Genomic DNA, 11,676 nt, shown 5'->3' with positions numbered 1-11,676 from the left:
AAAAGTCCATTAGTTCTATATCCACTGTCCATGATAAAATAAATATCGAATCATAGCAAAGTTATTGGCGTAACAAACGTAGAAATATATTCATTATATATTAATTAATTAATCTAATTTAGATAGAACATCCTCCAACACTTGTTGGGTGGTGGAGTTACCACCAAGATCTGGTGTCAAGTATTTACCCTCTCTGATGTTGGCATCAACAGCTTTGTGGATATCCTTTGCCGGTTCTGGGTAACCCAAAAATTCCAACATCAATGCAGTGGATCTGATGGTGGCAATTGGATTAGAAATACCTTTACCAGCGATATCAGGGGCAGAGCCATGACATGGTTCACCAATAACGATGTTTGGACCAACATTGGCAGATGGAACAACACCCAAGGAGCCAACTAGGGCAGCAGCACCATCAGAAAGAATGTCACCGTACAAGTTTGGTGCAACAACAACGTCGAAACATTCTGGTTCTCTGAACATTCTGTAAACCATGGAATCGACGATTTGTTCATTATATTGGACACCTCCGTACTTGTCCTTGTTAGCTTCATAAGTTTCTCTGCATACCTCTCTGAAAAGACCATCAGATTGTGAAAGAACATTGGATTTGTGAGTAACTGTTAAAGTGGCATGACCGTTCTGTTCCAATCTCTGTTGAGCGATTTGTAGAGCGATAGTAGCAATGTTTTTGGTTGCTATTTCGGTAATTCTCTTGGTAGCATCTGCAACTCTGGTTCCGGTGGCTTCATCGATGTATGACTTTTCCAATTTAATGTATAAATCTTCAGTGTTTTCTCTAACGATGACTAGGTCAACTTTTCTGTCCTTAGTACCATCAACAGATTTAACAGGACGAACGTTAGCGAAAAGTCCCAAATTCTTTCTTAGGGCAACGATTGGAGAAGAGTAACCTTCAACCTTAGTCGTTGGTGATTGCACAGCACCAAATAAAGCACCTTCACATTGGTTCTTCAAGATATCAATGGTTTCGTCAGGGAGTGCCTTACCGGTGTTTTGGAAGGTTTCCCAACCAGCTTGCAAATCAATGAATTTAAACGATAGACCGTACTTTGGGTTCAATGATTCTAAGATCTTCTTACCAGCAGGAATAACTTCTTTACCAATACCATCACCTGGAATTAAACCAATTGTTAAATTCTTCGCATTGGAAGCGTAAGCACGACGGGACAATTGAATGAAACGTGTTCTCATCATATTGAATGGTTGTTATATAGCGAAATGAAACAATTCGCTGCTTGATCTTCGGGACAAGTAGTTCGATAACCTTAAAACAAAGTAAAATGTGATGGTTTTCACAGAATCAACTACAGCTGCAATCCAATCCAAATCGTAACACTGGGGTGTATTTATAGTTTACAGGTTATTCAGTTTCCTGTAACTCATATTTCTTTCAATGATCCCAATGACTGGTTGATGAAATTTCGAATTTCCACAGGAATTTATCTGCGATTCATTGGGAAACTGAAAACTCCCTTTCGAGCATTTTGAAAGTAGTCAGGTGACTAAACGATAGATAACCGTATGCCTTCACGTAATACATAAACATATATGTTGACACATCAAGGAGGACTTCTAGATCTGATGTTGCAGCATATAGCATTGCTAGTTCGATATCGATGGGATTTTGTCGTCAGTACAGGTTTTAGGTTATACGGATTTTGGTACAATTCTCTCTTTTTTCTTTTGCTGCCTTTACACTTTTTTTCACGTTTTTGTATGTAAAAGTCATCTCATCTCATCCCGTCATACCGACTCTTAGCTTAAATCTAAAATATAAGCGTCCATTCCATCAAACGCGTCACTTGATCGCAGCAGTTGAATTAGAAATGACTGCTGAAGAGCTAATATACCCAGAAAGTGAGCCAAGGCTCTATTCCTCTGATTCGGATTTTGACAGTGATAACGATGAAGATACCAATATTCCTTACTATGAGCAAACCGTTAAAGAAATCAAAGATGGTGATCAGTATGTGTGCATGATTTGTACAGTGGAGCTTGATTCTACATGTCGGATGTATGCGTGTGATTCCTGTTATAGAGTTTTCGACTACGAATGTGTCAGGGAATGGGCTTTAAAATCTACAAACAAAACGTTAGATAAGTCTTGGAAGTGTCCCAACTGTTACAAAATCAACCATAAGATTCCAAAACAGAAAAGAAGTACCTGTTGGTGTGGAAAAGTTGTCAATCCAGATGTTAATGAGCTAGATCCTAATTCCTGTGGTCAAACTTGCAATGCATATTCATGCGTACATGGTTGTTCCAAGGTTTGTCATCTCGGTCCACATCCTGAGTGCCTGATCCCTGTGCAAATTAAATGCAAATGTGGAAAACACTGTAAGCAAATCCCTTGTTCTAGGTCTAAAGTTCTAGGAAACTCCTATAATTGCGGTGATGTTTGTGGTTTACTTTTGCCTTGCGGAAAACACACTTGCCAAAAGACTTGCCATACTGGATTTTGTGGTCCCTGTGAAAGTATAATAAAAACAGAATTGCCTTGCTATTGTGGTTCTGATGTTAAGTCTGGGATTCAATGTTCCGATCTTAGAGTTTTGGACTATTCTAAAGATGTGAGTGGCAAAAAATGGATCGGTGTGTATTCATGTGGCGAGGTTCGAACTTTACATTATTCTTGTGATCACCATACATACGTGGAGCAATGTCTTGCGCCTGCAGGTATAGATAGGTCGAGACCCTGTCCATTTTCTCCCAAGACTCTCAAGACATGTCCTTGTGGAAAAACTATGCTAAAAGAGCTGGATAAACCCAGGAGGAAATGTACTGATACGATTCCGACATGTTCCAATGTATGTGGGAAACAGTTATCGTGCGGGAAACATACGTGTCCTTTTTCATGTCATACAGGTGATTGTATGGACCCATGCTTAATTATTACAAAGACTCCATGTACATGTCACTCGAAGACGTTTCTTACTCCTTGTCAGCTTCATGATACCCCTCGCTGTAACATCAAATGCGAATCGAATATGTCCTGTAGAAGACACAAATGCATGGAAATATGTTGTTCGGGGAAACCAGCTGCTAAGAAGCGAGAGAAAACTTTGTTCCTGAAAAGAGACCTTAACAATGAGACTCTAGTAGAGCCTGAACATGTCTGCTTAAAACAATGTAATTTAAAACTGAGTTGTGGGATACATGATTGTACATGGAAGTGCCATCCTGGCAAATGCCCACCATGCTTGGAATCGGATCCAAATGATTTGGTATGCCCGTGCGGGAAGACTGTCGTTCCAGCTCCTGTTAGGTGTGGTACCAAACTACCTCCGTGTCCAAATCCTTGTATAAAAATTTCTGAGGGCCCAGCTCCGTGCGGACATAGAGTTGGACCTCATAAATGTCATCCTGCCGGTACAGACTGTCCTCCTTGTACGGCTAACGTGATTAAAAAATGCAGATGTTACAAAAAGCACGATATGCGTACGTTGTGTCTTGTTCCAGACTCTCAGGTGGCCTGTGGTACCGAATGTGGGCTGCCATTAGCAACATGTCATCACAAATGTCAGAAGAAATGTCATGTTGAAGGAGAATGCGAAATCAAATGTGCCAAACCATGCGGGTTGAAAAGAAGTTTATGTGGACATCTTTGTAAAGAAAAATGTCATGGTAATTCACCATGTCCGGAGAAAGTATGCCATGAAAAAGTCGTCATCACTTGTGACTGCAATCGTCGAACAAAACAGGTTGAGTGTGGTGCTACCCACGACACTCAAAGTAGATCAGAAACTGAAAAATTGCCATGTGATGAAGAATGTGCAAAGTTGCAAAGGCATATGGAATTGATGGAGGCTTTTGGGATGAATGAAAAGCCCAAAAATACAAAAGAGCAACTGGAATCCATTGTTCTTGTTGCTAAAAAATTTGATGATCTAAATATGCCTTACTCTGAATTGGTCTTGAACGTTTACAAAAAACAAGTGAACTGGTGTGATCAAATTTGTGCTGTTTTTGATAAATTCATAGAGGACACTCAAAAATTAAGTCTTCATTTGAAACCAATGAGAGTACCACAGCGTCAATTTATCAAAGAGTTGGCATCTGCATACGCTCTCTACTCCGAAAGTCAAGATCGAGAACCAAATAGATCAGTTTACCTAAAAAAGATCCAATCACAATCTAAGAAGCCGGAGTTAACACTCAAGGACGCATCAGAACTCTATCAACTATTTAAAACATTAGAAAAGGAAAGAATGCAAGAACATTACTCAACAAAAGTCACGAAAACCTTAATTAATATCCCCGCATCCGAGACACCTTTACCGGCCCCATACGAGGGCCCTAATGCAATAGTCATTTCCGGAGTGTTCGATTCAAGCCAAATAGATAATATCGAACCTCTGGTGCATGATTTCTTGAAGTATACTTTAGTGAAAACACCTCAATATCGCTTCTTGAAAGACTTAAACTCAGTTTTGATTTTCCCAGAGAATTATTCGGGTATAACAAAAAACACTGCAAGTGATATGGAAAAAGTCATTCCGTTTATAAAGACAGCACTACAAGATCAAATGTTGGCTACAGGTGTGGAAATGTGTCAAGTTGATGAGAATTTGTCCCTAGTGTCTCAAGCATAAGAGAAAAAGCCGGCCAAAAAAGTACATATATAAAAAAACTGACGCACCTATAGTCTACAGACTTTTCATGCATAACACCTCAGCAGAAGTTTCATAGCCTTCATTTATTTATACACTATAGAGAGAACATATTCAATTGCAGATTCAGTACAATGTACATCGTATTGTAAATGGAATATATTGTCGTTGGATGTCCTTTTTTTTCACATCATGAAGAAGTTTAGTCTGTAAACTCTAAAAAAAGAGTGAAAAATACGACTATTCCGAGAAAACCTGTAGACAAATTCCATATTATGTAACAGTCGATGTCACTTTTAGAAGTGCTGACGAGAGATCGAAAAGAGCGAACAGTGTTGGAGACCTGTAAGGCATTCATTATGGGGGATGTGCCGTTTTCAAGTTGTTTTGAGGAACTAGTGCCAGCTAGGCCAATTGAGCATCTGGGCAAAATTGATATGTCTTTCAATGGAAAACTGCCGAGTCCTCTTATAATCAATGAAGATGGTGGTGAATCCGGATGCGGAGGTAAAGTGTGGATAGCAGGTGAACTGCTATGCGAATATATCCTTGAAAAATCCGACAAGGAACATTTGCTAAGTCATTTGTTTCCAGATGGGAATTGCAATAGCGTTTTGGAACTGGGTAGTGGTACAGGTCTAGTTGGGCTTTGTGTTGGTCTAATGGATCAAGCGAATGAATATTCAGATCGTGAAGTTTATATTTCTGACATTGATCAGCTGCTTGGTCTCATGGAATCTAATATTCAAGTCAACGGATTGGATGATAAGGTTCACGCCGAGGTGTTATGGTGGGGGAATCCCTTGCCGGATGTATTTGTCAAGAAACCGGTTGATTTAGTGCTAGCTGCGGACTGTGTGTACTTAGAAGCTGCTTTCCCATTATTGGAAAAAACACTGTTAGAATTAACTGATGGGGAGAATGTGCCAATTATTCTAATGGCATACAAGAAAAGGCGTAAAGCGGACAAACATTTCTTCCAAAAGATCAAGAAGAACTTTAAAATTGTAGAGATACGAGATTTTATTAACTTCGATAAATATTTGAAACAGAGAACTCATTTGTTTCAGCTTATGAGGGAGAAATAAAAAAATAGTAGTAGGGTGACAACTGACGTTTGTCAAATGCAAAGACACCCCATTTAGTTTGATCTTTTATGCTTTTTGTGATGCTCATGAAAGTACTTTCAATTCGTGAATTAACTATGAGTAACTTTATAGTTATAGTGACTTATATATACATGAAATTTTTATACAATAATGACAGTAAAACTCAGAGTTCTGACGGGAATAGTGTTCATTGGTTGTGTTTAATTGTGGAAGATCATAGTTGAATTTCCTCAACATCTTGATCAATAGGTTTTTGTTCTTCTTCGGTCTCGTTTGTCCAGGAAGCAGAAGGACTACTTGCTCTGGCAGCCATCAACTCAGCTTGCTGTAAGGCCTTTCTCTTCCATGTGTCAATGACCTTTTGTTCCTTAGCAATTCCGTATTCTATTGAAGTGGTATGGAAGACTGAACCGAACATTTCGGCTTCTTCTTGAGCAACTTGATCTTGAATTTCTTGTTGTATTCTTAGACGGTAGAACTCGAATCTAGCTTGATCATATGCATCAATGAGTTCTTTTTTCTCTCCTGATTTTAATAGGAAAAGCGTCCTTTGTACAACTGATTCGCCATCCAATGGCTTGCCTAGTTGTTGGATATGAGACCAGTCATATTCTTGAGTCTCTAGGGTATTCTCAACAAGAATCTTAGGTCTTGAAAGTTCCCATGGATGTTGCTGGAAGAACAATTTTCTCAATTTATCCTCGATATATACTAATTTTGGGGACTGATATAGCTTCGATGCACCATCTTTCTTTTCCAAAGAATTTGGTCTAGTTTTGTATAATCCTGAAGAATTGGCCTTCCAATTGCTGTAATCAGGTAGTGCAGTTCTAGATTTACCGTTCATAGGATGTGTCAGTTGTGGGGTTCTAGCAAACTTCTTTGTTGGTGGTACCTTCGCTATAACATTGTACCAAGCTGGAGTCTTCTTCAAAATACCAGACTTCAAATAGGCGGATGTACGTTCTAGTACATTAACGGCTTCTTGCTGAACCTTCATTTTATATCTGACGTTTATATGGCCCGTTTACTCTATACTATCTCAGTAAACTCGCAGGTTCAAGCAATCGATCCAATACTTGTTGTCCTGGAGCTGTTCATACAGCATATTTGTGAACTTTTCAACTTTTCACTATAATTTCATTTTGGATCGTCGATCAGATTTTTCAAATTTTTCTAAGTAGAAGCATTCAATTTTTAGATCACGTGAAGAGTAAACATTTTTCACCAAAATTAAAGATCGAAGAGCTAAGTGTATGGGGAGCGTAAGTTCCTTTATTCTTTTCAATACAGTGGAATGATAACTGATGAACCTTAGGTTTCATCTCGTTCCTGTTTTGAAAGGTTCAGAGTAGATATTTTCTTCGGCAGAATATTCACGGTCACTAGCTTTTCTGAAAAACATGTCTGCCCTATTCAATTTTAAATCATTGTTACAAGTTATACTATTGTTCATATGTTCGTGCACATATATTCATGCACAAAGACCATCGCTCCTTGATCGTTATAAGGACAGCGGTATACTAGGAGTATTTTGGAAGTTTGCGAGAATTGGGGAAAGAGCTAGTCCTTATGTGTCTTTAGCTTGCATTGCCATGGCAGTTTCGCAATTCAACAGTTGATAAACCCAAGGGAAAAGATAAAGATAAGTCACAATTGCTATAGGTGAAAGCTCTCATTAGCAAGTTTGACCGGCTCTGAGGTCTATAGAATTATATTTTAAGTATAAAATTAGTTTAATCTATTATCGGGCGGCTATTGGATTCGTTTGCGGGCTTGTCTCTTTGCATCAAATAATTAAGAATTAATATGTACTCTTTGAATCTGACTTTGAGTTTCAAAATTCTACAACAAACAAAGAAGTTGAAAAGTGCAACATATTTTAATACTCTAAGCTATTAGTAAAGGAGAACGATTGCGTAAGTTTTCGGTTTACTAATTATTTATGGCATATTTGATCCACTCTATTTAAACTCGTACACTTCGTTTTGGCCATGAGCCAATACTGCCGCGCGTTTAGATCCTACGACTCTCTCTAGAGAAAGACCGTCCATCTTACTATATATGCATCTGACAGTTGAAATGTTGATATCACAGTTGCCTAAAAATACGTTCTTACCAATATTGCGAACAACTTCAGAATAGAATTCAGGATTTCCCGGAGGCTTGTAGAAAATTACACTCTTGACGTTTTTTATTTCGTACCTTCTAAAGTGGTGCAATCTTTCTGTGTATAACAAGACCTTCACCTTTCCGTGTTGGAATCTTGCTCTATTGGATGTCAATTGTTTCTGGTTAGAGTACTCGTTGATTTCTCCGAATATGATTGTAGTTTTTTCTTTCAAATAGTTTCTAACACGGATGAAATCGGTATAATCAGGAATGTATAATAATATACCATCCTCGTACCCAGTAGATTTCACAATAGACGGAACGATGACACTCGTAAAAAATTTAAACCTGTAATCAGGTTCATCTAGAGCTGTCCCTCCTGCTAAATCAAATCTTTGGAATATTTGTCTAACCTTTAGTCCTAATTGACCAATGCTTGATTGTTCAGGTTTTATCTTCCTATGATTTTTCCATCTTCCAGCAAGATTACGACACTTCCCATTCAAGATTGAGTTGGCAAACGGTGATATGTATTTAGTGAAGACTATTGTTTGGCGGAAGAATTTTGCCTGTTCGTTAATATACCACATTCTGATTCGACTGAAATCTGCTTCCCGTTGCTGTTCCGGAATTTTATTGATATGCTGAAAAATTGTTGTCACATGCATGGCGTTTTGATATTCAATGGAATGCAATTGATCTATGATCATGACTTCAATGCTCGACAAGAAATCATCCTGTCTTTTCTTCTTATCAGTGTTTTCAAGAATTAATTGAATCCCTAACGGAGAGCATATAATGATATCGGACTGATAAAAGTTTGAGTATATCTTTAGGGATTTTCTAGTGAACTTGAGACCCAATACGAAGAAATCATTTGTGTTACCCTGGAAAATATGCTGAAAGGATTTAGGTTTTGAAGTAGGAGGTAACGAATCTTCGAAGAACTGATCCTCAAATTTCGATTTCTTATCGAATTGATCAAGCCCTGATTTCTCCATAATTTTCCGGACAATTTTGTGAGCAGCATCTCTTGTTGGTACTACAATAAGTACTTTCGGACGTGTAAAACCTTGATCCAATAGCTCTTCATCATTGTTTTCCTGTAATTTTTGATTATTTTTCAAAATACGATCCCTGGTCTTATAGACGTGGTTGAGCGCATGTAAAGAATACAGATCTCTGTATTGATCTTCATCAGCATAATCATCGTATTCGTATAACATATCTTTATACTGAAACATTGGATCTACAAGTTCCTTTTGAATTTCAGTTAACGGTAAGCCATTGTTTTGGAAATCGTTTGCTAATTTCAACTTCTGTTTGATGAAATATGAGCTCAAAGTTTGTTTCCCCTTCACAGGCAAAACTTCCTCATCATCTAGACACGGTTTGGAATATATTAGAGATTCTTCTTCCGAAACATCTGTTTTCGAAGATTTGTATTTGACAGTCTTGTCTTTGAAGCCTTTATCGAAAGCATATAAGCGTGATTCACTATATTTGCTGAAATGTGATTCGAATGGATCGGATTCATCTTCGCTCTCATCAACGTCAGATAATGAATCTTCCATATCTTCCTCATCCACAACTCCTCCAGAAACATCATCCAAAGCATTTTCAATATTTTGTTGTTCATCTTCACTATTAATTCCATCGTTTTCAGGACTGTCTTCCTCAGCGCGTTGGGAATCTTTCTTGATCTTCTTATTTGATTTGTGTTTCCTTTCTGGATGTTCTGACTTTAATAAAGTTAACAACGCATTATAAGCTTGTCCTCTATGTTGCTCAACATCTTCTCTTTCAGCTGCAACAGATGGCTCTGCATTATCAGAATCACTTTCATTATCAGGGGTTAAGTCTGCTACCGTTGCTTCGTCATCATATCTTACTCTTTTCTGACCAGCTCTAGTGATCTCTCTCAACTGTTTTCTACCAGATTTTGGACCAGCTCTGATTTTACTCATGTTTGAGGATTCCTTTACCAAATAAATGACACTTTTCTACTACTCCAGCAATAACCAAATACAATTAATATGATGTCAATTTAATATACTGCTCATCTCATGTCATCTCATCGCATCTTATAATCTTAGATGCTCAATTTTTCATCCGTGTTTAATGATCTCATCAGGTCCAGGTACTTGAAAAGAAGTGTCGACCCCTTCCTACCGTAAAGTCATGTCACAGCAGACCTGAAACACCTCAAAGATTACGTCTACCTTGAGAAGCGATTAAACAAGTTCAAAGTAGTGTGCTCGTCATACTGTTTACCTTTTTGGTACGTTCCATTCCTTTTACTACTGCGCCTGTAAACTGACTGTTTTCATAAACTTATATAATACAAACAAAAAAAATAATGTTACATAGAATTACGATGGAAATCTTCAAGCAAACCAGAAGACGAAGGAGTCAAGAAAGAAGGCTTGAGCCATCAACAATAGCCCGTCACTGTGCAAAATTCAACGTTTCCAAGATGCCACTAATAAAGAAGAGTGTGCTTCAAACTCTGCGGATATTTCTCACGACAATGTATCTATTTCTCGTGCTGATTACCATTCCGATAAGTTTCCAAGTTGGTGGGCTGAACTGTGGATTGTCATTTACTGTAACGTTATTTGCTCTGTATTTTGTTTCAACGACTTTCAAGCTAGTATTACTGGACCGCGGATCAGCGTTGTCAACCCTGATTTATTATTTGCAGCATCTTCTCATTCCTTCAATTTTATTCATGTTTTTGTCATACTTTGAAAACATCGACTCTGATACTGTCGATTCCGAGTACTTCAAAGTATTTTGGAATGTGATGGTGAAGCCATGGCAGCTATCATTGATACATTCGACTCCAGTGTTCACTCTACTGGAGGGTGTTTTCACCATTCTCGCCATTCAAGCCATAGGGGAGACAGAGAGATGGCTCAAGATGTCTAGAAGAAGTAATCAATGGGTTATTCTGAGTTTGTTGATCAGTGGGGGAATTATTACGCTATCACTATTTTACTTTTACAGAATATATGTCACTCCAATGTGGGAACTCTCCACACCAAGTGCTTCACTACTTGGGTTCACATTCTCAATTGTTTGTGGTATCGGATTATATGGTATAAACGGATCAGGGTCAGTGATGGAAAGCTCGTTGTTTTTTGCTTATATGGTTCGCAATGTTTACGAAATAAGTCCTAAGATGGCGATGAATGCCATGGACGAAATATTCGATATCGTTAAGGAAACATGGAAAATCCATCAGGCTAATTTGCCCAAGAAGGATAATCTTTTGGAACTCATGACTAAAAATTATCGCGCCATCTGGAGTCAGATAGTAGAACACACGCCTCGGAACCATAAATATATTAAAATGATGGACCAATGTAAATGGATTCTAAATCCTTTGTGGAACTCAGTGAAGAATTTCACTAAAAGCGTACCGATAAGTATCCAAGAAATATTCGTTGTGACATTCAAGATGGCCAAAGAAAGTCTAATACCAGCAGTTGTAATAAATTTAGTGTTCAGACTACTGATATTTTACAGTGCAACACGTATTATACCGACATTGCAGAGAAATACAAAAGAACGTAGAAGTTTCAGAAGAATAATGAATTTTGTGTACTGGTATTCACCATGCATCATTATTGCAATGTACACGCATTTGATTCTACGGTATAGCGGTCAATTGAAAAATGATCTCTGTATATGGGGATGTTTCCCATACGAAACAGAGCCAAAGATCGTGGTTGATTCATGGTCCTTTTGGAATTGGTGCAACATTTATTCAACCATGTTGATTTATGCATTAGAACTTATGGGTAGTAACAAGTAGA

General features: G+C 38.1%; 7 protein-coding genes across 7 annotated transcripts; 4 read left to right on the top strand and 3 right to left on the bottom strand.

The window, feature by feature from the left end:
- Positions 1 to 108: 108 nt before the first annotated feature.
- LYS12 (homoisocitrate dehydrogenase) lies at positions 109 to 1,218 on the bottom strand (the record flags this gene model as incomplete). Its single annotated transcript, XM_454326.1, has 1 exon — positions 109 to 1,218. One exon carries the CDS (start codon positions 1,216 to 1,218, stop codon positions 109 to 111), a length of 1,110 nt encoding a protein of 369 aa, XP_454326.1.
- A 632-nt stretch (positions 1,219 to 1,850) lies between these two features.
- Positions 1,851 to 4,616, top strand: FAP1 (Fap1p; the record flags this gene model as incomplete). Its single annotated transcript, XM_454325.1, has 1 exon — positions 1,851 to 4,616. The coding sequence occupies one exon, from the start codon at positions 1,851 to 1,853 to the stop codon at positions 4,614 to 4,616; it is 2,766 nt and encodes a 921-aa protein (XP_454325.1).
- A 305-nt stretch (positions 4,617 to 4,921) lies between these two features.
- Positions 4,922 to 5,722, top strand: EFM6 (putative protein-lysine N-methyltransferase; the record flags this gene model as incomplete). The annotated part of the gene is made up of 1 exon (XM_454324.1): positions 4,922 to 5,722. One exon carries the CDS (start codon positions 4,922 to 4,924, stop codon positions 5,720 to 5,722), a length of 801 nt encoding a protein of 266 aa, XP_454324.1.
- Positions 5,723 to 5,957: 235 nt separating this feature from the next.
- Positions 5,958 to 6,743, bottom strand: RSM25 (mitochondrial 37S ribosomal protein mS23; the record flags this gene model as incomplete). Its single annotated transcript, XM_454323.1, has 1 exon — positions 5,958 to 6,743. One exon carries the CDS (start codon positions 6,741 to 6,743, stop codon positions 5,958 to 5,960), a length of 786 nt encoding a protein of 261 aa, XP_454323.1.
- A 403-nt stretch (positions 6,744 to 7,146) lies between these two features.
- KSH1 (Ksh1p) lies at positions 7,147 to 7,365 on the top strand (the record flags this gene model as incomplete). Its single annotated transcript, XM_454322.1, has 1 exon — positions 7,147 to 7,365. The coding sequence occupies one exon, from the start codon at positions 7,147 to 7,149 to the stop codon at positions 7,363 to 7,365; it is 219 nt and encodes a 72-aa protein (XP_454322.1).
- Positions 7,366 to 7,707: 342 nt separating this feature from the next.
- UTP25 (rRNA-binding ribosome biosynthesis protein UTP25) lies at positions 7,708 to 9,822 on the bottom strand (the record flags this gene model as incomplete). The annotated part of the gene is made up of 1 exon (XM_454321.1): positions 7,708 to 9,822. One exon carries the CDS (start codon positions 9,820 to 9,822, stop codon positions 7,708 to 7,710), a length of 2,115 nt encoding a protein of 704 aa, XP_454321.1.
- A 392-nt stretch (positions 9,823 to 10,214) lies between these two features.
- On the top strand, positions 10,215 to 11,675 carry ICE2 (Ice2p; the record flags this gene model as incomplete). Its single annotated transcript, XM_454320.1, has 1 exon — positions 10,215 to 11,675. The coding sequence occupies one exon, from the start codon at positions 10,215 to 10,217 to the stop codon at positions 11,673 to 11,675; it is 1,461 nt and encodes a 486-aa protein (XP_454320.1).
- Position 11,676: the final 1 nt, after the last annotated feature.

Source organism: Kluyveromyces lactis (genome assembly GCF_000002515.2).
Source record: "Kluyveromyces lactis strain NRRL Y-1140 chromosome E complete sequence".
NCBI classification, from domain to species: domain Eukaryota; kingdom Fungi; phylum Ascomycota; class Saccharomycetes; order Saccharomycetales; family Saccharomycetaceae; genus Kluyveromyces; species Kluyveromyces lactis.
This window is presented reverse-complemented; position numbering and strand designations above follow the sequence as displayed.